At 38.6% G+C, this 24,663-nt stretch overlaps 1 protein-coding gene across 1 annotated transcript in view; it reads right to left on the bottom strand.

The window, feature by feature from the left end:
* The window catches only part of LOC126187530 (seipin), a 37,456-nt gene that overhangs the window by 9,478 nt on the left and 3,315 nt on the right, over positions 1–24,663 (bottom strand). Inside the window, exons 2-3 of the mRNA XM_049928672.1 lie at positions 10,159–10,304; positions 3,680–3,882 (exon numbers count right to left, since the gene is read on the bottom strand). Coding sequence (XP_049784629.1) covers positions 3,680–3,882; positions 10,159–10,304 — 349 coding nt within the window. The remainder of the gene's footprint in view (positions 1–3,679; positions 3,883–10,158; positions 10,305–24,663) is intronic.

Here is a 24,663-nt window from a genome sequence, read left to right as displayed (position 1 = left end):
TAAATGCCCAATCTTTGGAAGCGGTAACATTTGTCAAGTATCTGGGTGTGACTATTCAAAATGATCTCAAATGGAATGATCCGATTACACAAGTAACGGGTAAGGCAAACTCTAGATTGCAGTTTATTGGTAGAATCCTGAAGCGATGCAGTCCTTCAACAAAGGAAATAGTTTACAATACGTTAGTTTGTCCAGTTTTAGAGTATTTTTCATCTGTATGGGACCCTTACCAGTTGGGTCTGATTCGAGAGATTGAGAAGGTCCAAAGAAGAGCGGCAAGATTCGTGACTGGTACATTTAGCCATCGCAAGAGCATTACAAATCTCATAGAAAGTTTGAAGTGAGACACACTTGCAGATAGACGGTGCACTAAATGAAAGGGGCTGCTCACTAAATTCCAAAATCCAATCTTCACCAAGGATGTAGAGTATATATTATTACCACCAACTTTCAAATCGCACAATGATCACCATTCAAAGCTAAGGGAAATTAGACCTCGTACTAAGGCATTCAGACAGTCGTTTTTCCCTCGCGCGATCCACAAGTGGAACAGAGGGGGGGAATATGTCTTTGGCGCAAATTGTGCCCTCCACCACACACCATTTGGTGGCTAGTGGAGTGTAGATGTAGATGTAAAAGGTTTCTTGGTTGAGGATCAGTGGTGAGAACAGCCTGATCGAGGCGGTCCCACAGATTCTTAATTGGATTTCAATCCAGGGCATTTGTTGGCCAGGGAAGTATGGTAAACTCATGAGTATGGTAAACCCATCCTGATGGTCTTCATACCATGCAAATACACTGTGAGCTGTGGGACATGTTTCATTTACTTCTTCGTAGATGCCATTGTGCTGAGAAAAAACAAACCACATTTTGAAGCGGACATGGTCCCCAAGGATAGATGCACACTTGGGTTGATCTACTGTGCTAGAGAAAACAATGAAAACATTCCACAGCCCATAACACTCCCTCCTCTGGCCTGGACACTTCTGATAATTGTTGTTTTCAGACGTTTCACACCACACATGCCAACTGCCATCTGTCAAATGGAGCATAAAACATGATTCACCTGAAAAAGCCACCTATCACCCTCAGTGAACAGCCAGTTGCAGTATTTACATGCAAATTCCAGTCTTCGTCACTGATGAACAGCAATCAGTATGGGTGCATGAATCAGGTCCCTGCTGTAGAAGCCCATACACAGCAACATTTGCTAAGCAGTGACTGAGAAGATATCATTGGTACCCCCTTCATTCATCTGTGTGATCAGTTTCTCAACTGTTGCACATCTATTCATCTATACTCATCCAAGGAGTTATTGTCCACCTCTGTCATCTGTGGCCCACATTTGCCTGGTGCCAGTTTTGGATAGTGCCATTTTGCCACACATGAAATATTTTAACCATGGTGCATGCAAACAGTTTACAAGTTTCCACCCTTGGCCAAAAAGCCAATGATAGTGGCCTTTTGGAAGTTTTCCACATCCGTCCTAACACGCTTTACATACCCTCCACTGCTACTACTGCCACTTGATGCCTGTGAGTGGTAATTGCATGTTGAAACATAGATGGTGGTCACATTAATGTGACTGGACCATGTATTTTCAAATAATGGGGTGAAGTAGAAATCCTTTATATATCATTAATAGGCCATAAAACCTTCAATGGTCATTCACCTCTTAGGCCCGTTATGAAATGATCATGTTACTGGCAGAACCCTGAGATACTTAGTCAAACATCTGGCTTCCCTTTTGAGCCATTTGCTGAAAATGAGAAAACAACATTTGCTACCTGGAAGATTTCATACATCGACTCAAGCATTTATGCTGCAAAACAACTGACCTATTAGTGATTTTGATGTAGTCTCTCCTTTGTTGTAAGTTCATTTGTTGGATTCACTGAAACACACAAAAGTAAGCTGGAAAAGGACTTAAACATCTATTCAAACATGTGCTACATCTTGATCAATGTTTTATTTAATAACCAATATACTGAACAATCTGAGGGTGTTGCTGTGGTTAGCTTCAGTGTCCCATAACTTGCCCTGTTATTGAAGACTTTGAGAATAAAGCATTTTGACCAGTGGTTCTTTAAGACACATGGTTTAGCAGATATACTAATAATATCTTTGTGATATGACCACATGAGCAACCACCACTTAGATCACTTTTAGAACATCTAAACTCACTCCATCCTGGCATTTTTTTCTTTAAACTATGAAAGTGAAAAAAATAGACAACCTTCTGTTTTGAATATCATGGTTCATATAAAAGAAGATACCACTTTGGGGTCACAGTGTGTCTCGTGGATCAAAAGATACAGACCAATGTTTATGAGCTTTTAACTTTTATAACCAATCTCAATGTATTACGGATATTCATTTATGGAGCATGAGTTATCTCAGATCTTAAGACTTTGTCAGCAGATCTTAGCCATCACTGTTCTGTATGTGTTCAGAATTTGTATTCTGGAAAGGCCATCTACCACAATTTATAACCTGCATGCATTAATCATGATAAGACACAGATACAAAGAACTCCTGCATTATGTTCGCAATGACTCCCTTAGGATCAGTTGGATTTTCAAGCAATCCTAAATTACATATGCCGCTGTCCTCTTGGGTAAGTGCACATGATGATTTCTACAAAAGATGAACTTAATCTAAGGAATGCAGGAATACACAAGACCTTTTATCACTGTGGGAACTCATACATCTGTCAGACATGTCACATTGTTGAAGGCAAATGTGATGAACATAGACGTCACAAATGATTAGATCAGCCAGAAAAATCTACTGTTACCAACAACTGTTTAGACATGGGATATGGCATGAACTATGGAAAGACCAAAACCCTCTCACCTACTTCAACCTACTATGACTACATCATTAAAGAAACAGCTTAAAAACAAACAAACAATTTAATCAGTAGAGAGACAGGCTTTCAGCTCAGCAAAGTGTGAAAACCAGTGTTAGTGTTGTTAAGACATCTTCGGCTGCAGAGAAATAAATCCTGTAAGAACACATTGACAATCTGCTTGAGTACACCTGCTGGGACCTACAACTTGTTTGGTTTCCCAAGCAGCACTTGTATGTGTTTCATTTCTCCAACAAGAGACTCTGTAAGTCAGTGCCCTGTACAACAATGTTAAAGACCCTGGCCTCTTTCTGGTGCCTGCACTTTTCCAGTGAATTAGCATATAAATTGGCTCGCCACAGTGATGAGCAGTTGTCCCATTGGAATACTGGGCATTTTCCACAACAGCTCTGAGGTCACTATGTTGAGAAGGCATCAAACAGCATGTCTCTGTGATACCAACAGTCCGAAGGACTACAAATTTTGTTAAATAACAAGCACATTTTTATAGACAAACTTCACCTCATATTACAGTTTCCTGGTATGCCCTCCACTCTATCACAGTAACATTTATTTTCTAAGAAAATGACATATTATTTAATATATCACATAAATAAATAAATCAGCAATTCAATATTGTTATTTTTAACAATAAACCCAAAAGTGTAATCTAAAATTTAGGTTAACACTGTGATTATTGAAAAAGGAAAAACAAATTTTTCAATTTCACCAGTACAAATTTACACCAATATATGACCACTTCACTTTTAATGTTACTAAATATCCTACAAGGATTTTTTTTAAGTGTTAGGAACTGGAAATACTTACTTGGTCATCTTCTAGGTCACTAAACATTTCAAGTGTTATTATTTGCTTCTCTTCTTTTGAACCAAATATCAAAAGAGGTGAAAGAACAACAGTTGACAATGTCTGCAGAAGAGGACTTCTATAATGCAGCATGCCAGACTTGCATGATTTTGAAATGAACTCTGCACCTCTGTCATACAAATGTACACATGCCATAAACATACCTGGAAGTATTGAAAAACAATCCTGCATAACATTTTTCTCTTTTATCAATATGTAAATAGTTGCAATTAACTTATCAATTCTTTCAGGTGAATGATACTCAAACCAGACAAAATTTTAATGCTCTTCAATGATGGGTAGAAGGAGAAGAGGAGGAAAGCAGGATGAGGAGTTGGGAATGGCTCAAAGGGAGGCAGCAGGTGTGCAGGCCAGGAATGCGGGGAGGAAGGAGTAGCAGTTGCACAGTCTAGGCTTGTGACAAACGGGTACCAGAGCCAGTGAGGTACAGAACTCAATGAAGACAATATAGAGTTACTGATTAGAAGCGGGTGAAAGAACAGAGGGAAGGCAAACTGTTGGGTAGAAAGTGTGGGGACATTTGGTTAGCAGAAATTGAAGCCAGGAGGATTATGGGAGCAAAGAATGTGTTTCAAGGATAACTCCCAATTATGAAGTTAAGAAAAGCTGATGCTGGAGGGAAGGATTCAAATTGCATGGGTTATGAAGCAGCCACTGAACTCTAGCAATTTTTGCTCAGCAGTGTTTTGTTCCACCAGGTGGTCACCTTTGTTCTTGGCCACAGTTTTCTGGTGACCATTCAGCTGGTTGCCAAACCAATAAAAGAGCTGTGCAGTGATTGCAGCGGAGTTTGTATATGATATGGCTGGTTTCACAATTGCCTTGCTTATAGTGACATATGATAAGCCTGTGACAGGACTGGAGTAGGGTGTGCTGGGTGGGTGAATCAGGCAAACCTACCTCCTGGCTCCTCCACAGGGATATAAGCCTGTGGCAATGAGTTGGGAGTGGGAGTGATGTAGGGATGGACCAGGGCGTTGTGTAGGTTAGGTATGTGATGGAATACATACCACTGTACGAGGGGTTAGAAGGATCTTGGGTAGGATGTCCGTCATTTCAAGGCATGATGATAATTAAAGCCTTGCCCAAGACTGGGATGATAATGGTTAATGAGGGGACACTCCTATGTGGTGAAGCCATCATACTGAACAAGATGATTCTCTCTGCTGCAGATACGCCATCCATGGGTGGCCAGGCTGTGTGTGAGCAATTTTTTGGTGTGGGATGGGTGACAGCTGTCAAAGTTCAGGTACTGTTTGATGGTTAGTGGGTTTAATATGAGTAGAGGTGTGGATGGAGCGATCAGTGAGGTGGAAGCCAACACCCAGGAAATGGGCACATTTGGGTGATGGGGACCACGTGAAACAGATGGGAGAGAAGGTGTCAAGGTTGTGGAGGAATGGGGATATAGTGCCTTGGCCCTGAGTGCAGATCATAAAGATATTAAAGATATCATCCATGAACCTAAATCAGTCAAGGGGCCTGTGGTTTCGGGATGCTAGGAAGGTTTCCTCCAACAGATTGGCTTAGGAAGGTGCCATGCAAGTGCCCATGGCTCTGCCACTATTGTTTTTATATACTTTCCCTTCAAAGGAGTAATAGTTTAGTGTGAGGATGTAGTTGGTAAGGTGCATGAGGAATGATCTGGTTGGCTTGGAGTCAGAAGGACACAGAGAGCAAGTACTAGATAGCAACCAGGTCATTGCCATGAGGGATATTGTTATACAGGGAGATGGAATCAACAGTGACGAGAAGATCCAGGTGATAATGAGATAGGGATAGTCAAAATCAGCGAAGGAAGTGTTAGTATCTTTGATGTGTGAGGCTCAACTTCAGACAATTGGTTGGAGGTATTGGTTACCAAGATCAGAATTTCTTTCAGTGGGAGCACAATGACCAGCAATAATGGAGTGTCCAGGATTGTGGGGTTTGTGGGGTGTGTGGAGTTTGGGAAGCCAGTACGAGGTGGGTGTGCAGTGTTCATTGGGATGAGGAGGGAGCTGGACTCAGGGGAGAGATTCTATTATGGATGTAAGATATTCAGTACAGATGGAGGTTATGTTGGACTTCTGTGATGGTATCACTATGGCAGAGCTTGTACGTGGTGGAGGAATGGCAAACGTTGATTATAGAGGTTGGTGCCTAACTCTTGTTTTAATAATTATTTGCTTGTACACATGAAGTATTGATAATAACACTTTACACTTCAGTTACTATTTTTTTGTTTCTTTTTTCTTGAATCTCATAATGCACACTGAATCTCACAATTGTATTAATACAGTATTTACTTCTGCCTTTGAATGACGTGATGTGAAATGTATGTTCCAAAAAATTCAGAAAGCACATTTTTAATGTTTTAAAGGTGTTGACTTACCCATTCTGTAATCACACATCATGTAACTCAAGGCACATACTTGCACATTACAAAATACATCACGGATGCTGTTTAATATCTGGATTTTTCAGAGCAAGCATTTCACTTCATCTCACACAAGAGCAGAAGTAAACAGCATATTAAAACAATCTGCACTTGATGATGGACCCACAGGGTCCAAAATGTGCTGCATGATTCAATAAAACATGAAAAAATTGTGAGTGAAAGTATGGTCATTCATACTTCCTGTGTACTGAATACAGTCATGTCCACAACTAGAAAATATGTACAAAATTAAATTGGTTGTCATATTAAGCCAGAAAGCTCCCCCCCCCCCCCCCCCCCCCCCCAAGTCCTCCTTTGGACATTAAACTGTAGCACACCTTTCCTCATAACCAAGAAATAAAGAAACAATTGAAATAGTTGGAAAGGAAAATATAGGTTTGCTAAGTGTATCAGAAACTGTGTTTCTAAAAACAAAGATGATGTGACTTACCAAACGAAAGTGCTGGCAGGTCAATAGACACACAAACAAACACAAACATACACACAAAATTAAAGCTTTCGCAACCAACGGTTGCTTCGTCAGGAAAGAGGGAAGGAGAGGGAAAGACGAAAGGATGTGGATTTTAAGGGAGAAGGTAGGGAGTCATTCCAATCCCGGGAGCGGAGAGACTTACCTTAGGGGGAAAAAAGAACAGGTATACACTCGCGCACACACACATATCCATCCGCACATACACAGACACAAGCAGACATTTGTAAAGGCCTAACTGTGTTTCTGCTGATAAAGTACCCAATAATACCCAATAAAAAAACTTAACATACAAGACTCTGAAAAGATAATTGTACCAAGCAGATAAGTGCAACAGGGTAGGAAACTGCCAAATCAGATTCCCAAAAACATTCACAGGTAGATGATTGCCTGAAATACTGATGAACATTAACATGGTGCCAAGACGATGCACCCAAAGTAGAAGATGGAGAGAGAAACTAGGTAATTATCTTTTCCACTCTAGAGTTGGAAAAACTGCAGTAAAGACAGTGAAACAGTATCATTTTATTATATATTTTGTGCACAACTCACTATCAAGCTACAGTTCTGTAAATGAATCATGAAAATATATTAGCATGCAAAAGGGAGCCAAAAATTATGTTGAATAACAAAACTTGCAGAACACTGAAGAGTTGTCCCAAGTATTGAAAGATTCACTGTATCAACATCAAGGCATTGTGAAGCACCAACATTATACTCATCTCCTCTCCACCTGCACAAATCCAAATCACTATTACTGAACACAGTTATACAGGGTATTTGTTGAATTACAATTAAAGTTGTGGTCCATACTTCAAACTTCTGGAACTTCTTAATTAAGGAATGAGTGGAAATACGTATGTGAGGACCTTATCAATTGGGAAGATGATTTCCATTGGGTACTGTTTGGAATACTATTGCTGGAAAAGTTTATGCTCTGTAAATCTGGCATCATTTTGTGGTAGTTGGATGAAGATAATCAATTTTATATCAATAAGGAGAGTCTTCTCAAAATAGTGCTTGGAGTGACACACAGACTTACAGCAGAAGCATATGAGTTCAAGTAACACATGTGCAGTGTGCAGCAACATCTGAGTACACAATGCACATGCTGGCAGGGTCTAATAGGGGAGCTTGGTGTACTTTTACCAGTATAACCTGATCTTGGTGAGAAGATTCAAAACACTGTGGCAGAAAGTTCCCAGAATCTGGCAGTTTACTGAAATATATTGAAACAACTCTTAATTCCAATAATTTTTTTAAGTTGCATGATATATAACATTTTACTTTTTTCAGAAACTAAGTGGATTCGTACATGGGCAACATCTAAACATCTTTTTCTCCTGAATTCAAAATTTATACTGCAGCTAGGTGTACTTTAATTTTTGAACATTCAATGCCAAATATTTTGTGGATTTGAGACATCTATATTGACCAGTAAGTTAATAAAAACTTTCTGTCACAGTAACTAGTGTTTGCAAATATGGAGGATAGAAGTATTTTGATCTGATGTCCCACTGTAAAGTAAAACTACCCACATCCAGAAGGTTGTAGTAAAGTCCCACTGGAGGTGGTAAGCCCTTACTTCCTTCAACCTTTGAGCTGACTTAAATATCCATTTATGGGTACCTCCAATTTAGCATGACTCCTAACCACACTGCAACTTGGTATTTTTCATATATTCAGAGATGCAAAAAGCAATACCTGACAAGACAGTCATAGGAACAATTGATGACTGAACTCACAATCTTTGGATCTGTAATCTGAAATGAGCCCCACATTTCATCATTGTAAATGAAGGAACAAGTCTAGTATTTTCCTGCAGTAGTTTGAGGAGATTGTGGAATCTAAAACACATAGGCTGATGGAAGTTTGAAGTTTGCTCCTTCAAAAAAGCTATGTTTAGTTCAGCTTCACCTTCATCTCAGGCTAGTGGTTTTAGTCAGCTAACATTCAGATACAATATAGTAAATAACTTCACCAAGATGGCAAGCATTTATGTATAAACCATTTACATAACTAAATTCACTGTTAGTTGAAACTATTCTCTAGCAATCACCCAATCACATAATAAGACAATGCAAGTGAGTATACCATGACATGGTTCAATTTTAATTTAAGAAACAAGAGGATGAATTTCTTCATCTTTATTAGCTAATTTAATCATCCACTTCACATTATACTCGCTGTAATTTTCAGATAACAGAATGAAATTCATATGTCATGTTAAAGTAATTTACTGTAAGTAGACAGATAAAAAAGTCTACTCGTGAAGCAGTGGCAGAGGAATGCACACACAAGAGGATTAGCTTTCAGAGCCAGTGGCTCCTTCTTCTGGCAGAAGAGTTGAAGGGGGAGGAAGAGGAATGAAGGAAAAGAACTGAGGACATTTAGGGAAAGGGGTACAATTTAGAAAAGTCACCCAGAACCCCGGGTCATGGGAGACTTACTGGATGGGATGAGAAGGAAAGACTGAATTTTGTGGTTATACAATAATTTACTGTTACACAATTATGAAATGAAAAATTTGAAAGCTTCGTAGCCCTTTTAGTAATCCCTGAATGTGCAGATGGATGATATAGACATATTAACATGACTAATGCTGCATACATCCTGCAAGGGTACCTGCACCGGGAACAAGGCTCATATCACAGATTAGCCACATGAGCTTCCCTAACGAGCCACATATAAGGCCACCCAACAGCAATCTGAATCACAGTTACTGTTATCTGACTCACTTCTACCTGTGGACTCTGCAGTGCTCCAGCTGTTTACTATATGTGTATAGTGGTACAAATCATGAACTTGTTATTTCCACTACCTCTTCCCTATATGGAATTTTGATGATGAAATACACATTATCTGGCTAAGTCATGCTTGGACTTTATTCTTCTGCTTTGTGATGATCACAGAATAATTTCTGTTTAGATTCAATGAATATTTCGCCAAGAATTGTTACTGCTCGGTTCATTGACCAATTAACTATCTGCGTTGTTGTTACAGAACAATAAACAATAATGTTGCTGCCTCAAGTGAGAGTTGCAACAACTCCTATGGCAAAAAATTTACCAAATGCATCAGAAGCAGAATTGGTTGAACATCTTATTAGTAAAGAAAATCCTCTCTCTTTTGTTTCCATTATTTTGCCAACAAATATACATATAAAGTACAAAATATTAATATGAAAAACAAAAGCTAGGGGATTAGCTGTATCACCTCAGAATTCAATTACAAGTGGAGGTGGCTATGGTGGCAGTTTGTCTGATAACACTAGCAGACTCAACACACACCCATAGGGTACAAATTACTAACATGTGTCCGTATATATATATTTAAAAAAATCATCTTAGAAATATTCAGCATGTAGCCGTATTTGTAAATTAATCAGCAATGTGCATGTAAAATCACTTATTCCACATCATTACAATTCATTGTACAAAATGATCCATGGATTCTAAGAAAATACAGTTTATGTCACTTCAATAGAAGTTCAAACTTCTTGTCACTTACCGAGCCTTTTATTTACAGGTGATTCTGGCATTTCTATGTTAAGAGACATTTTGTATTGCTGTCCAACCATCAATAGTGACTGTTTTCGTGTTAGCTGCACTTTAGCAGAAGGATAGCTGCATATTCCTCTTTTCTCTACACATGAGCTTAAACAGAACATATTAATTAAAGCATGGAAATATTATACAAAAATACATAAAGACAGCACTGAGATGGACACTATGGTGCCCCTTTGTTAAGTACTGTTCAAATGTTTGGGATATGCACCATCTTGGATTAAAGGAAGACAAGGAACAATTCAGAGGTGGGCAGCCAGATTTGTTATTGGTAGGTTCAGACAACATGCAAGTATTACAGAGTTGCTTCAGGAACACAAATGGGAATCACTGGAGGGAATAAAACATTTTTTTCAAGGAGTGCTATTGAAAAAATTTAGAGAATCGATATTTGAGGCTAACTGCAGAATGATTCTACTGCCACCATGGTGAATTTTATGTAAGGACCATGAAGATAAAATTAGACAGATTAGAGCTTGTACAGAGACAAACAGACTCTCATTTTTCCCTCACTCTCTTTGCGAGTGGTAGACTGTAGTACAAACTGGCTATTGGCTTCTGTCTTGGGTTCTTCGGCCAACGTTCATCTAATGATTTTGCTGACACGTCGCCAGCACGAGTGGCTGGATATTGTCAAAGCTTTATCCTCCATTGTCGGCAATGCGGCAATGGAGGGTGAATCTTTGACAATACCAGCCACTCGTGCTGGCGAAATGCCAGTAAAATCATTAGATAAATGTCAGCCGAAGAACCCGAGACAGAAGTCAATAGGCAGTTTGTCAACAAGTGGCCACGAAAGCCTTAACAATTTTGTAGACTGTAGTACCTCCGGCACACACCATATGGTGGCTTGCAGAGTATGTATGTACATGTAGTTTCTTTCTTTGCTGTAGCAATAAAAAACAATACATACAAACGGCATGCCATGAACCCCTTGAGGAAAGAGAATCAACAGGAATATGCAGTGATCCCAGAAAATGTAAGCACATACAGCTGACCCACACTCCAATTGTTCATTTACTTTATTCATGCAATCAGTGTCATTAAACAAAACAATTAGGTAAATGTTAATAGGTACAAAATGGATACTGCATAATCAGATAAATTTTAATAACAATAGTATATCATTTAGAATATAAATGCACTCCACAATTAGGTAAAGAGCATTAAATAATTAAAAACTGAAACACACAAATAATAAGGATGTCACTTCAATGTAGATATCAGTAGGCCTACAAGACAGCTATTTTAATATGAATGGCATTGGCATCCATACCAAAATTGTAACTGCACATACTTGAAAATGGCAATAAAGCCGAAACAGTCTGTTGTAAATGTAAATTAAGATTACTTATTATAAGCAGCTATATGGTAGATCTATTGCAACAATCATGTCATTATCAAACAGTTAGGTAAATGATAATAAGTATAGGACAATAACAATATTTATAATCAGTGTGATTTATATTTATAATCAGTGTGATTTATGGTTTTAATTACAGTGTGTTCTTTGTTTATAGCTTATTCGCATAAGAAATGTATATCTTTTTTCACACACACCTCAGAAGAGTAACATTATTTACTTTTCATACATTTTACAGCACTGTTTTTAAATTTATTTAATGGCACAGTGCAGTCACTTTCTGGTGATTAGTAGAAGTAGACAAAACCAAGATATTTATAGTTGCTATGGTCATACTTAGATAATACTTAGGTTTTCTTTAACAAATACAAATATATATACAGATTAGGTACTCTTATTACATTAAGATCTTTGAAATAATCTCTATGGAATTCATGTCAGTTAAGTGCTGCAATTCACCTGATAACATCCTTTTGCCCTTTAAGCACTAACCTTGAGTCTAAAAATTATCCCACAGGAGTATTCAGAAGCTCAAGTGTAATTGGAAGAATGCAAATCATGCTTGTAATAGGAGTTATTTACTGAATATTCCAATCAAGGTTTTTTTCTATGGGAAATCCAAATAAACTTTTTTATCATTACTGGGTGTATTTGGATTGAATATAATGTCTTCCACTTCATCGTTCTTTTTCTGTAGTAAAGGTGATTATAATTAAAGTTAAACTATCAAAATGCTTTAGAAATAACACCACTGGTCAGAATGATGTCAAATTGCAACGGAATATTATCGGAGAAGGGGGGAAAACGTTCAGTAGAAGAAAAAAATAGTGTGAAAATTAATCAATATATTGTGTTGTAAGTGTCAGAACATGTAAATGAAAACACATGTCATGCGCACTACCCATTGAAGTTGGTATAAACATGCCAGGTACACGGTTTTTCCTCCTTTCGTGTCTGCGACTTTCGCCATGACTGTCTCAATGCAGGATCGTGCTCTGCTTGTAAAACTGTGTTACAAGAATGATGACTGTACACACGTCACTCTGAGAAGTCCAGGACGCTTAAGGCTTGGTACAATGACTGCTATGGGTCTGAAGAAAATGATTCGGATATTCGAAAAGACAGGTTCTTTTGGTGTCCAACCTGGTAGAGGGAGGAAACAAACTGATTTGACGTCAGTGGAAGCAGGGAACACAGCAATGTGGGAGGAGGCAACTGGTGGTATGCAAACATGTAGTGCATGGAGAATTGCCCAACATTGGACATACCCATGAGCACGGTACGTAAAATCCTACAAAACATCCTTCTTTGCTACCCATTCAAAATTACCCATGTGCACGAGTTGCTTCCTGTTGACCTGTCACCAAGAGAGACTTTACTTTAGAATTTCTTGCTCACATGGAAGTAAACAATGATTGGCCATGGATGATTTTGTGGACAGAAAGCCCACTTCCATCTGACAAGATATGTCAATGCACAGAATTGTCAAATATGGGCAACAGAAAATCCACATGCAAATCAACCAGTACCACCTCATCCTGTAAATGTCACTGTGTGATGCAGGTTTACAGCATCATTTATCATAGGGCCATAATTTTTCGAAGAGATCAAAGACAAAAGTGAAATACTTGCTTTCAGGAATACCCTAAAAATTATTTGTTAGGGAAGTGTTCTATACCGTAAAGGATTAACTAAAATGATGTGTAAATTTCGTTGACAACTGTGCTACTTACTAATTACTGCAATTCAGAAGCATTTTACAATATGTTTAATAGAACAGTGACATACAATGTCCAAATGAGAAACTCAGAAGACAAGAAATGTATGTATCTATTTATGTGTGTAAACTGTGTGCATTTAGGTAACCTCTTAAATAAGTGCCTCATTTCTGTTACTGACAGCTTGCGGATATCAGGTTCGGTGAACAGTGCAATGGAGTATCTGATACCAGAATTTAAAAATTACTTCTGTAAAATGGAAATGACACTGGTGTCTCCCAAAGAGATAGCATCCATCATAAAACCCCTAAAATCAAGTATTCTAGTGGGTATGATAATGTATCAACAAAGTTAATCAAAGAGTGCTCATGCAAGTTGAATTCTACCTAAGCTATTTGTGTAATCAATCTCTTATCAGCGGACTATTTCCAGACGGGCTAAAATATGCTGAAGTTAAGCCTCTATACAAAAAGGGGGATAAAGAGATATCATCAAACTATCAATAAATTTTACTTTTGCCACCTTTCATAAAAATATTTGAAAAGGTTATGTTCAAACGTCTCATGAAGCACCTGACTGCAAATAATATATTGACAAAGTCACCATTTGGATTCCTTAAGGGTTCTGATATAGAGAAAGCTATTTACACTTACGGTGAGAATGTACTTAATTCATTAGATAATAAATTGGAGGCTACTGTGACCTGTCAAAAGCCTTTGACTGTGTGAACCACAGCATTCTCTTAAGTAAGTTAGTTTATTTAACTAACACAAAACAAAGGGTGTTGTTGCGGAATACCTGTACAGTAAGCAGTCAGTCTTCATCTGATTGGGAGTTATTTACATATGGTGTTCCTCAAGGTTCCATCTTGAGCCCGTTGTTTTTTCTCGTGTACATTAATCACCTCTCGTCTGTTACATTGCCAGATGCTAAGTTTGTTTTGTTTGCAGATGATACAAACATTGTAATACATAGCAAGTCAAGTACAGATTTAGAAATATCAGCTAATCAAATTTTCACTGACATTAATAAATGATTTGAAAGCTAATTCACTGTCATTAAACTTTGAAAAGAACTATTACATGCAGTTCAAAACCTGTAAGAGATTTCCTTCCAGCATGTGTATAACACATCAAGACACGCAAATCGAAGAGGTTGACAGTGTTAAATATCCGGCATTACAACTTGATAATAAATTCAGTTGGGAAGGGCATACCACAGAATTGCTTAGGTGCCTAAACAAGTCTGTATTTGCAGAGAGAACGATGTCACACATAGGAGATATAAATAGATGATGATGATGATGATGATGATGATGATGATGATTGGTTTGTGGGGCGCTCAACTGCACGGTTATCAATGCCCGTACAAATTCCCAACCTTTGCTCAGTCCAGTCTCGCCACTTTCATGAATTATAATGAAATGATGAGGACAACACAAACACCCAGTCATCTTGAAGCACGTGAAAATCCCTGACGCTGCCGGGAATTGAACCTGGGACCCCGTGCTCGGGGAGCGAGAACGCGACCATGAGACCACGAACTGCGGACAATAGAAATAGAGAAAACTTGCATAATTTGCTTGCCTTCAATCTATTATGTCATACGGGATCATATTCTGGGGTAACTCATCAAACCGAACAAAAGTTTTTAGGGTGCAAAAGCATGTGATAAGAATCATTTGTGGTGTAAATCCAAGAACATCATGTAGAAACCTGGTCATTGAACTTTGTATTCTAACCACTGCTTCTCAGTATATTTATTCCTTAATGAAATTTGTTGCAAGTAATATATCTCTATTTCCAACCAATAGCTCAATACATAGTATCAATATTAGGAATAAGAACAATCTACATGAAGACCTAAAATCACTTACCCTGGTCCAAAAAGGGGTCCAATGTTCAGGAAACCACATTTTCAATTAATTACCAGCAACCATTAAAAACTTGGTTTAAAGAGAGTTCAAAAGACTATTCGATAGGTAACTCCTTCTACTATATAGATGAATATCTTAACAGGGACTGCTAGATCAGCTCAAATAGAAATGTCTGTTGGACTTCAGTTTTGACAACACTTGGTCACTACAGTCAAGATTAGGTGTTTTGTGTATGATAAATTTATTAAGAGTGCATAACAATGTTTCATTGTGGCAGTGTACTAGTTCTGTAAATATTAGCAGTTCCAGTTTTCTGTAATGTATTCACCTATTTTGACAACCTCCTGACAAATGAGTAGGGAAGTAAGTATTATATTCAAACATTTTGTGTTTTTTATGTTATACCTTCTGACATGTTCCATAGCCATGAGAATCATATCATTTTTTGGGTCTATGAAATGAAAACTAAATCTAATCTAATCTATCATGCTCTTAACTATTTTGTTATCGAAACGCTGACCCTGAATCCATATTGTGAATAGGTTAAGTTATCATTAGATTCAAAATATTGGATTGTGTTTTTATGTACGCAGTGTTCTATTATTTTTTTACCTTATAGGTATCAATCAGTGATATAGGTCAATATGTGTCTGTAGATGCTATGCCTTCTTTCTTATGAACTGGTTTGTCTGCCAATATTTTTGAGCATTCTGAATAAGTGCCTTCACTAAAGACATGACTAATTATTTTAACCATTGGTATAGTAATTTGTTTTCTTATATATTAAATAGCATAATTTGAGGGCAACTGTAATAATCTGCTCTAGAATTACTGAACTTAGCTGCTGGTCCATTGACGACCCTCTCTACCACACCAGTTCAGCAAAAACTGTCAGTCAGTTTATTGTTTGTTATGGGTGGTAGAGCCTCTGTCTCACTAACATCTTCCACAACATTGTCATCTACGTGAGAATGGACTAAGTGTGTATTTAGAATCATATGTGGAATTGATTCTGCATATTTGCAACATGTTCTATCACAGCTTTCTGTAATACTGTGTGTGTGTGTGTGTGTGTGTGTGTGTGTGTTACCAAGCTTAATGGCCAGATCACCATCAACTGTGTCACATGCCCTCACTTCATGAGACACTGCGGAGAGGTTTGGTAGGCTACTCAAACCAGGTCTGGTGATCATAAACTTTATGCCACCACGTCTCCTCACTTTGCCAATCAAATACTGGCAGTGAAAATTTTTTCCACCAACAGAATTTGAACTGGCTTACACCCAGGTCGAGCGCCTCTGCACAAATGTGAGTTAGAGATCCTGGCCACCGAGACAGGTTGTGGAATTGGTGAGTGATGCACTTTTTCATACCAGTTTATTTCTGTTTTAATAATTTTCAATGCAGCTTTGCATTTATTCACCATATTCAGAGTGTCAATGCTGCATATTCAACCATGTGGCTGTGTGATGGACACAACTGTTCAGCATATGGCATAACAGCACAAAGCTAAATGGTTGATCATATAGCATCTGTCTAAATTTCACAAATGGCTGTTTTTTGTAGTGTTTAGGAGCCATAATAGCTGAAATACATAAAAGTTGGCTTCAGTATAGGGAAATGATAAACAAGAAACTCCAAGGAACAGAGGACAATAAAAGAGAGCATTGAGGAACTGGTATAAAGTAAAAATACAAGTTCACTTTGGGGGAAAAAATGATAATGTTGATCTATGCTTTTTTTTTTTTAAATTTTGGCAGGTTCAGTTAACATGTGATAACTTTGCAATGAGACAGGAAACAATGATAGTCATTTGAATATTAGACAAGAAGCTGTGATAGAATCCCTGAATGCTGAAGGTTTAAATTTTGATTTGTAACCATGACATGAATGGTATTAGGAATGCTACAGTGGATATCAGCAAAGTTGAGTGCTGAGTTTGTCACCCTATTTAAGTTGCTGGGTGAACAAAATGCTGCTGACAGATCAAAACCAGTGTGGTTGACCTGCCACAGTCAGTGATTGTTCACCAAATACACAGCATAACAATTATTTCCCATTACTAAATGAAGTGTGTTTACTGTTACTGATAAATTTGGTTATACACACAATGTTTTGCACACACTGGTACTGAGGATGTTGATTCATCATAATAATGAGGCAAAGAATACAGTAGCTACAAACTTATTACCCTCCTTCAAAATGGATGATTTAGAATTTTTAGCAAATACTTTGACAGACTGTTAATCAAAGTGGCAACACTTCTGAGGAAAGTAAAGTTGAAAACTACTTAATATTCTACGAATATAATGACAATGGTCTTCGGGGATTACAGGAGTGTGAGATCGTAGCATTTTTAAGCGCAGTATTTCACCACACTAAAGAAAGCATTTCTTCACGAGTTTGCTCACTAAAAACTCCGGAAGTTTTGCATACAAAGGCAAGACTTGATTTGAGTTGGCAAACCACTGTTCGGACTGCAATACTTGGATGGGAAATCTTGCCAGGTCGACAGAAGCGTCCGATCTCACGCGTCGGCTTTGACCCGTGACATAAGGGTGTTGTGTGTGACATCATGACGGCGCGGAGTTTGGTTTGCGAATGTGGCGTGTTTGTAGATGTCGTCGTGTTGTGGTTCGTTGTGCTCTCTGGTGGTATGTTCAGGGTTTTCGTTTGTGTGGTGTAATGGGTTCAGTTTGCTTTTGCTCATTATCTATAATTGTTCGAGTGTCGGTGTGTTTGCAGTGGAATTCGTTTCAGTGAGTTAACGATTTTTTGTGAAGGTTAATTTAGTGTTGTTCGCTGTACGTCGCGTGGTAATTTTAGTAAAATTAATCGGTTGTTGTTTTTGTTCAGGAATGGATATGACGGATAAAATTAACAGTGCACAGGTCAAGGGAAGTGTTCGATCCCAATGTGTGGCTGTGTATGTTGGTAATGGTATCGGGTGATGTTTTTGAGCTATATAGGCTAAGGAAAGTGTTTGATCCTAATTTATGGGATCGGGAGCTGCTGTTGAGCTATATAGGTCAAGGGAAGTGTCCGATTCTAGATGATATTGTGTTTAGTGGTATTTGGGGAGATTTGTAATGTCAGTTCTTTTCGTCGTTTTGTGTGGTTTTGTATGGGGGTGGGTTTCTAAATTTGTTTATATATAGTTTGCCCCCACCCAAAAACACCCCATTTCCTGCTCTTGTTCTGTTAGTGTCATTAATCTTTTTGTAGAAAGTGTGCATGTTTGTTTTTCGACGTATTTTCGTTCTCACAATGTGTACGTAACGACTTAATATTCACCATATTGGAATCGTGGTTTAGGGTCCGTTCCGCCATATTTGTGACGTCATGGGTCAAAGCAGACGGGCGGGATCGGACGCTTCCGTATTTCCATCTTGCCTCATCTACAATACAGCCTGAATCTTGTGCTATCAGACAAGACTACCATCCAACTGCAAAACTAAAAGTAGTTCATCATTCATGGTTTTCACTTTCAAGAGTTCATAAAAATACCTGTGCTAATGACTGAGGAACAAATATAGTTGGTAATACTTGACCTCACTGAAGGATTGCCAAAAGGCTGGAAATCATATTGATAAATGAAAGGTCATTAAGGATTAACATCCTATCAATGAGATGGCCATTGGAGATGGAAAATAGGCTCTGACTCTGGAAGGAAATAAGGTCCTTTCCAAAGACACTATCATTATATTTGCCTTAATTGATCTCTAGAGGGAATCCATGGAAAATATAAATCTGGATGCCCAGAAGGAGATCTGAACTGCCATCCTCCCCAGTGCTGGTCCCGTATCTTCACCCCTGCACCATTTTGTTCAGAGAAATTACACTGAAAAGTGAAACAATACTTACAAAATTGTGTGTACACTTTGTTTTCTTGTGAACTGCAAGACAAATTATGAGGCTCTAATTTATGGCTAACTCTTGTGTGTAACAGCTGCTCGTCAGTCAACTGCCCAATACAGCACGGGTTGACCCAACAACATACCTCTGATGATCACGCACCATGAACTCAGCAGTGTCACCCAGAGCAGAAGACATTTTTTATATACTTACATGGATATGGTGTCTGTTCTTTCAGACAAGTCTGAAAGAACAGACACCATTGATGACCTGAAGCCGACTAGAACGAAATTAGAATTATATATTAATACCTTCGGCTCCTGACGGGCGTTGATATATATCAAAAGGAACAGGAGAAAATGTGTGCCCCAACCGGGACTCGAACCTGGGATCTCCTGCTTACATGGCAGGTGCTCTATCCACCTGATCCACCGAGGGCACAGAGGATAGTGCAACTGCTGGGACTATCTCGCGCATGCCTCCCACGAGACCCACATTCTCACCTTATTCACAGTGTCCCTACCCAATACACTCATTACTCGTTGAAGACATTCTTACCAAGTCCCGTAAGAGTTCGAATAATATGTGTGCATCCATACAGAAGAGGAAGGTCATGGCTGGTATTGCCAGAACTATATACTTATATGGATATGGTGTCTGTTCTTTCCAAAATGGCTCAAGCAACAAGAAATTAGGTATATGGTTTGATAAACTGCCATTTATCCTTGTCTGTAACTATAGTTAAACTGTAAAAATTGTCATAATGGCAACCATTTAATGTGTACCTTGTTTCAATAGCAAGACCTTCAACCTCTGATGCACAAAGGAATGTGCACATAATTGGTTATTGGTATCATGTTCTCCTTCTGTGTAGGGTATATTTGGCAATTAGGCAGTCCCCATACTACAATACCATCTTTCAAGATGAGCATATACTTAACTAAAACAAAAAGAACTGAATATTAACAGTTCAAAGAATACAGTGGAAACATTTATTGTTTAGAGTGCCCTCCTCCCCACACACACTACATGTCAATCTTATTGATCTGTTGTGAAATTTCATACACTGCTACATCCAGTGACTCAATTTTGTCCTCTATCTCCCTACTAACATTTAAGGTTGCATTCCCTGCTTTGCGGTTAGTGAGGGCACAAAACAGTTACCTTGATGCCTTACCCTTCATCTTTGTTGCATGTTTCCTTTTATATTTGCAACAGGCGGGTCCCTCTCATCCTAGGCTCTGAGTGACCTGCCACACTTTCTAATTTTCCCAAGCTATAACTCTTTCCTCCCTCATGAAGGAACTAATATTTTGAAAATACAGGAATTGTTTTTAATGCTTACATGTGTATCTGTAGTACTAGAATTAAATCTACTCAAGCTAAGTAGTGGTCATTCATTCTGTTTTTCAGTAATTTTACAGTTGTCTCACAAAGGTCAGATGGTCAGTCAGTACTTAAACAACATCTAAGTACACAGTCACTAATCTCACACTGTATGTGCAAAACTTAATTCAGAAATTAGTCTGAAGAAAGGCAGAGCTGCAAGTATAGCATCTGTACTTTTACAAGAAGCTTTTTCCAACATTAACTGGAATACACTCTGGAATTCAGGAGTTATCAGGGATAACGTACAGGAAGTGAGAATAAATCTATAACCTGTACAGAAGCCACACTGTTATCATGACAGTTTAAGGGCATGAAAGGGACGCACTAATTGGTAGTCATTGAGATGGTAGTGAGGCATGGTTATAGGATACCACTCATGTCATTCAATCTGTGCATTAAGCACACAGTAAAGGAAAATATGGAGAAATTTGGAAACAGAATTAAAGTTCAGTGAGAAGGAATAAAAACTTCCAGATTATTGAAGATACTACAATTCTGTCAGAGACAGCAAAGGAATTCAGAGAACAGTTGAATATGATGGTTGGTGTCCTCAAAAGAGGATACGAGATGAACAGCAGTAAAATTAAATCAAGGTAATTGGATATAATCAAATTAAGTCAAGTCATCATGAGGAAATTACATTAAAGAATGAGACACTAAATGTAATGGCCATTTTGTTGTATGGCCATCAAAATAATTCATGCTGTCAGAAGTAGAGAGGATAGAAAGATTAGGTGGAAACTGAAGAAAATATTTCCTGAACAAGAGAACTATATTATATTTAATATAATTGTAAGTGTTATGAAGTCTTTTCTGTGAGTATTCATTTGCAGTGTAGCCTTACATGTAAGTGTCACTGAGATGACTGATTTCAATTAAACTTGCCTCAGTTAAGGACACAGTTCAAGATCAAAACACAGTTGTGTGCAGATGAATCACAGCAAACAGTTTCTTATCGTTAGTAATACAAGCAGCTTTATTTATTTTCAGTTAAAGTAGCATACAGCCAGATGTTGTGTTTTACAACAGACCTCATTTACTATTATACAATCACTAGCATTAAATGCTGCTGCTTATCTGACCAGTAATTTACCAACATTCTATGTTCACAATCTCAGCAGCTTCATCTAAGGCACTGCTCTACCTAACAAGTGTACCCAAAAGTGAAAAATACCATTGAGAACAATCAATGTCTGAAAATATAATATAATTAGATAGATAAGAAATCTATTCCCCAAGTGGCAGCACATATAAAAGATAAGGAAATATGCAAGCTTTCAGAGCCAGTGGCATCTTCTTCTGGTAAAAGGATGGAAGGGAAAGGAACAGATATCAAACAAAAGGACTGTCAAGGTTTAGGAAATGGGGAGAGTTATGGAAAAGTCACCGAGAGCCCCAATTTGTGGGAGACTTACTGGATGAGATGAGAAGAAAAGACTGACTGTTGGTACCTGCACCACCAGTTGAGATTTGGAAACCCAAAATCTTACAGGTGGAAGATAACATAATAAGCAAGACAGAGATTACTTAAGAAACATAGTACAAGAGTCAATAAGAATGGAAAACTAGGCGCATTATGCACGGTAGAGAGGTGGAGGGGGGGGGGGGGGGGCACAGAAAAATAGACATTCAGAAAATAAAAGATATAGAAAAATAAAAGGGAGCAAAGATAAGGTGGAGTTACTGAAAACAAAACTGAGGCAACAGAAATTAATGTAGAGCATGCTCTGCAAGACAATATTGTGTGTTGCCAGTATAGAGCCAATACCCTCTTTCCATCCCCATTCATCATTCATAGGTGGCTCTCCCTTTGACAGTATATATGTTTTGTCAGCTGCAGGGCTGATATGGATGATGCTAGGAGGGTGCACTGGGCAAGTACTACAGCTGGGATAGCCACAGGGGTAAGATCCATAGTGTAGGGGAATGGGTGCCAAAGGAGCCTACAGTCTGACCAGGATACTGCGAAGGTTCAGAGGGGCATGAGAGGGGCAGGGTGGGGGGTATGGCAAAAAGCTATTATATTTGTGATGGGCAAAATATCATACATAATGGACCTCATTACAGGACATTATTTTAGGAAGTCATAGCCTTGTTGAAGTAGCTGGTTAATACATTCAAGATGAGGACAGCACTGAGTGACAAGAGATGTACTCCTAAGTTGTTGTTGTTGTTGTTTTTTGGAGGAATCAGCAGTATCAGAACTGGATGCGATGGTTAGGAAAATCTCCTTTTGAACTACAGTGGTGGGGTATTAAGTGCAGAGAAGGCTGAGATGAGAAAAATCATGTACTGCTATCTGGATCTTCCAACCTATTAAGTGCAGAGAAGGCTGAGATGAGAAAGATCATGTACTGCTATCTGGGTCTCCCCCCTATGACCTCCTTCACTATAAGATTTGGCCAGTGCATCCTCCTATAACCACCTATACCAGCCCTGTAACTGGAGAAAACATATACTGTGAAAGAGAGAGCAATCTGTAACTGCCACATGCCATGTACCAGTTGTTACATAAACACTGTTCAACCTTTTACATTGGCATGATTGCCACCAGTTTATCAGTTAAAATGAATGGACATAGAGAGAAGGTGTATACTGGCAACACACAATATCCTGTTGCAAAGCATACTCTACAGCATGACAATCGTGACCATGGTGTCTGTTTCATCATATGGGCCATCTTGATACTCTACACTGATATACAAGTTTCTCAGAACTCTGCGGGTGGGAACTGATGTTACAACATGTACTTGGTTTTAGCCACCCACCTGGCCTAAGTTTACATAAATTTCTGTGGTCTCACCATTTATTTTCAGTAACTATTACTTTTCTTCACTCACTTTATTTTTCTATTTCCAACTGTCTATTTGTCCTTCCACCCTCACCTGTCTACCATATACAATTCACTTAGCTTTCCACTCTTATTAACAATTGCACAAAGTTTTATTCAGTAGCCTCTGTCTTGCTTATTACCCCTATCTTTCACCTCTATGTTCATAAACTTTCAAATTTTGGCTGGTGCATGATCCAAAAATCAGTCTTTCCTTCTCACCCTGTCCAGTAAGTCTCCCCTACCCTGGGGTTCTGGATGACTTTTCTGTAACTCTCCCCATTTCCTACAAGTCACCCATTCCTTTCTCTCATCCCTGTTCCTTTCCCCTCAGCCCTTCTGCCATAAGAAAAGGCCACTGGCTCTGACAGCTTGCACATTTCCATATCTTTTGTGTGTTGTTCTCCTACAGCCACTTGGTAAGTAGGTTCTCAACCATCCAATTATATATCTTCAAAGATGAAAGATGTTACTTGCCTAAAAACCACTGATCACCTCAGCCCACCAAAGGTCTATAGGTGCAAGGAGCATACCAAGGGATACATGTCATAGAATGACCTCTTGACAATCATGTAATCCATGTTCTACATAGTGTTCAGAATTCACAGGTCACAGGTTTTCTGACAACATAGGGCTTTCAATCGTCTGACTGTGGCACATGGTAACAGAGGTAATAAGAGACTGAGCACAAACTAACATTGCAGAAGGGTGGAGAAGTAAATAGGCTGTGTTCTTTTCAAAGGAACACCCCTGTGTTTTATCTTACAAAAACTAGAGAAACCACAGAAAACTTAAATCTGGATAGCAAGATAGGAATCTGAACTATTTCCATTCTGAATGTAGACCCTTTTCTCAACCATTCTGCCACCTTTCTAAATACTAAATACTATGGTGAGCATCTGATGCTATTGCTGCCATGGTGACAAGATCCTTTGTCCTCACAAAGTTAGTAACAAAATTTAGGTTACATGTAAAAGGTGGTGATGTTGGATGTGGGACCCCAGTGTGAATTGAGGCAGTGTGGATCACAGGGTTGAAGGACATTTCGCAAGAACAACTCTCATCTACATGATTCAGCTGGTGTTGGGGAGAAGGATCCAAATGGCACTAGCTGTGAAGCACTCATTTAAATAAAGTGTGTTCTACTCAGTAATCTGTTCAGCAACGGAATTTTCATCTTTGCTCTTGGCCATTGTTACGTGGTGGCTATTCATTCAGGTGAACATCAAGTTGGTGGCCACATTCACATAAAATGCAGTGCAGAAATTACAATGGAGCTGGTATATGAAACGCTGCTCTTATGGATGTCCCTGCACTGATACAATAGGACAAGCCCACGATGGGAAGGGAGTAGTATGATGTGCTGGGTGTTTGCATTGGACAAGTCTTTCACTTGTGTCTTCCACAGAAGTATGACC

This window comes from Schistocerca cancellata, chromosome 5 (assembly GCF_023864275.1).
Source record: "Schistocerca cancellata isolate TAMUIC-IGC-003103 chromosome 5, iqSchCanc2.1, whole genome shotgun sequence".
Lineage (NCBI taxonomy): Eukaryota > Metazoa > Arthropoda > Insecta > Orthoptera > Acrididae > Schistocerca > Schistocerca cancellata.
Note: the sequence above shows the minus strand (reverse complement) of the source record. Positions and strands in the feature narration are given on the sequence as shown.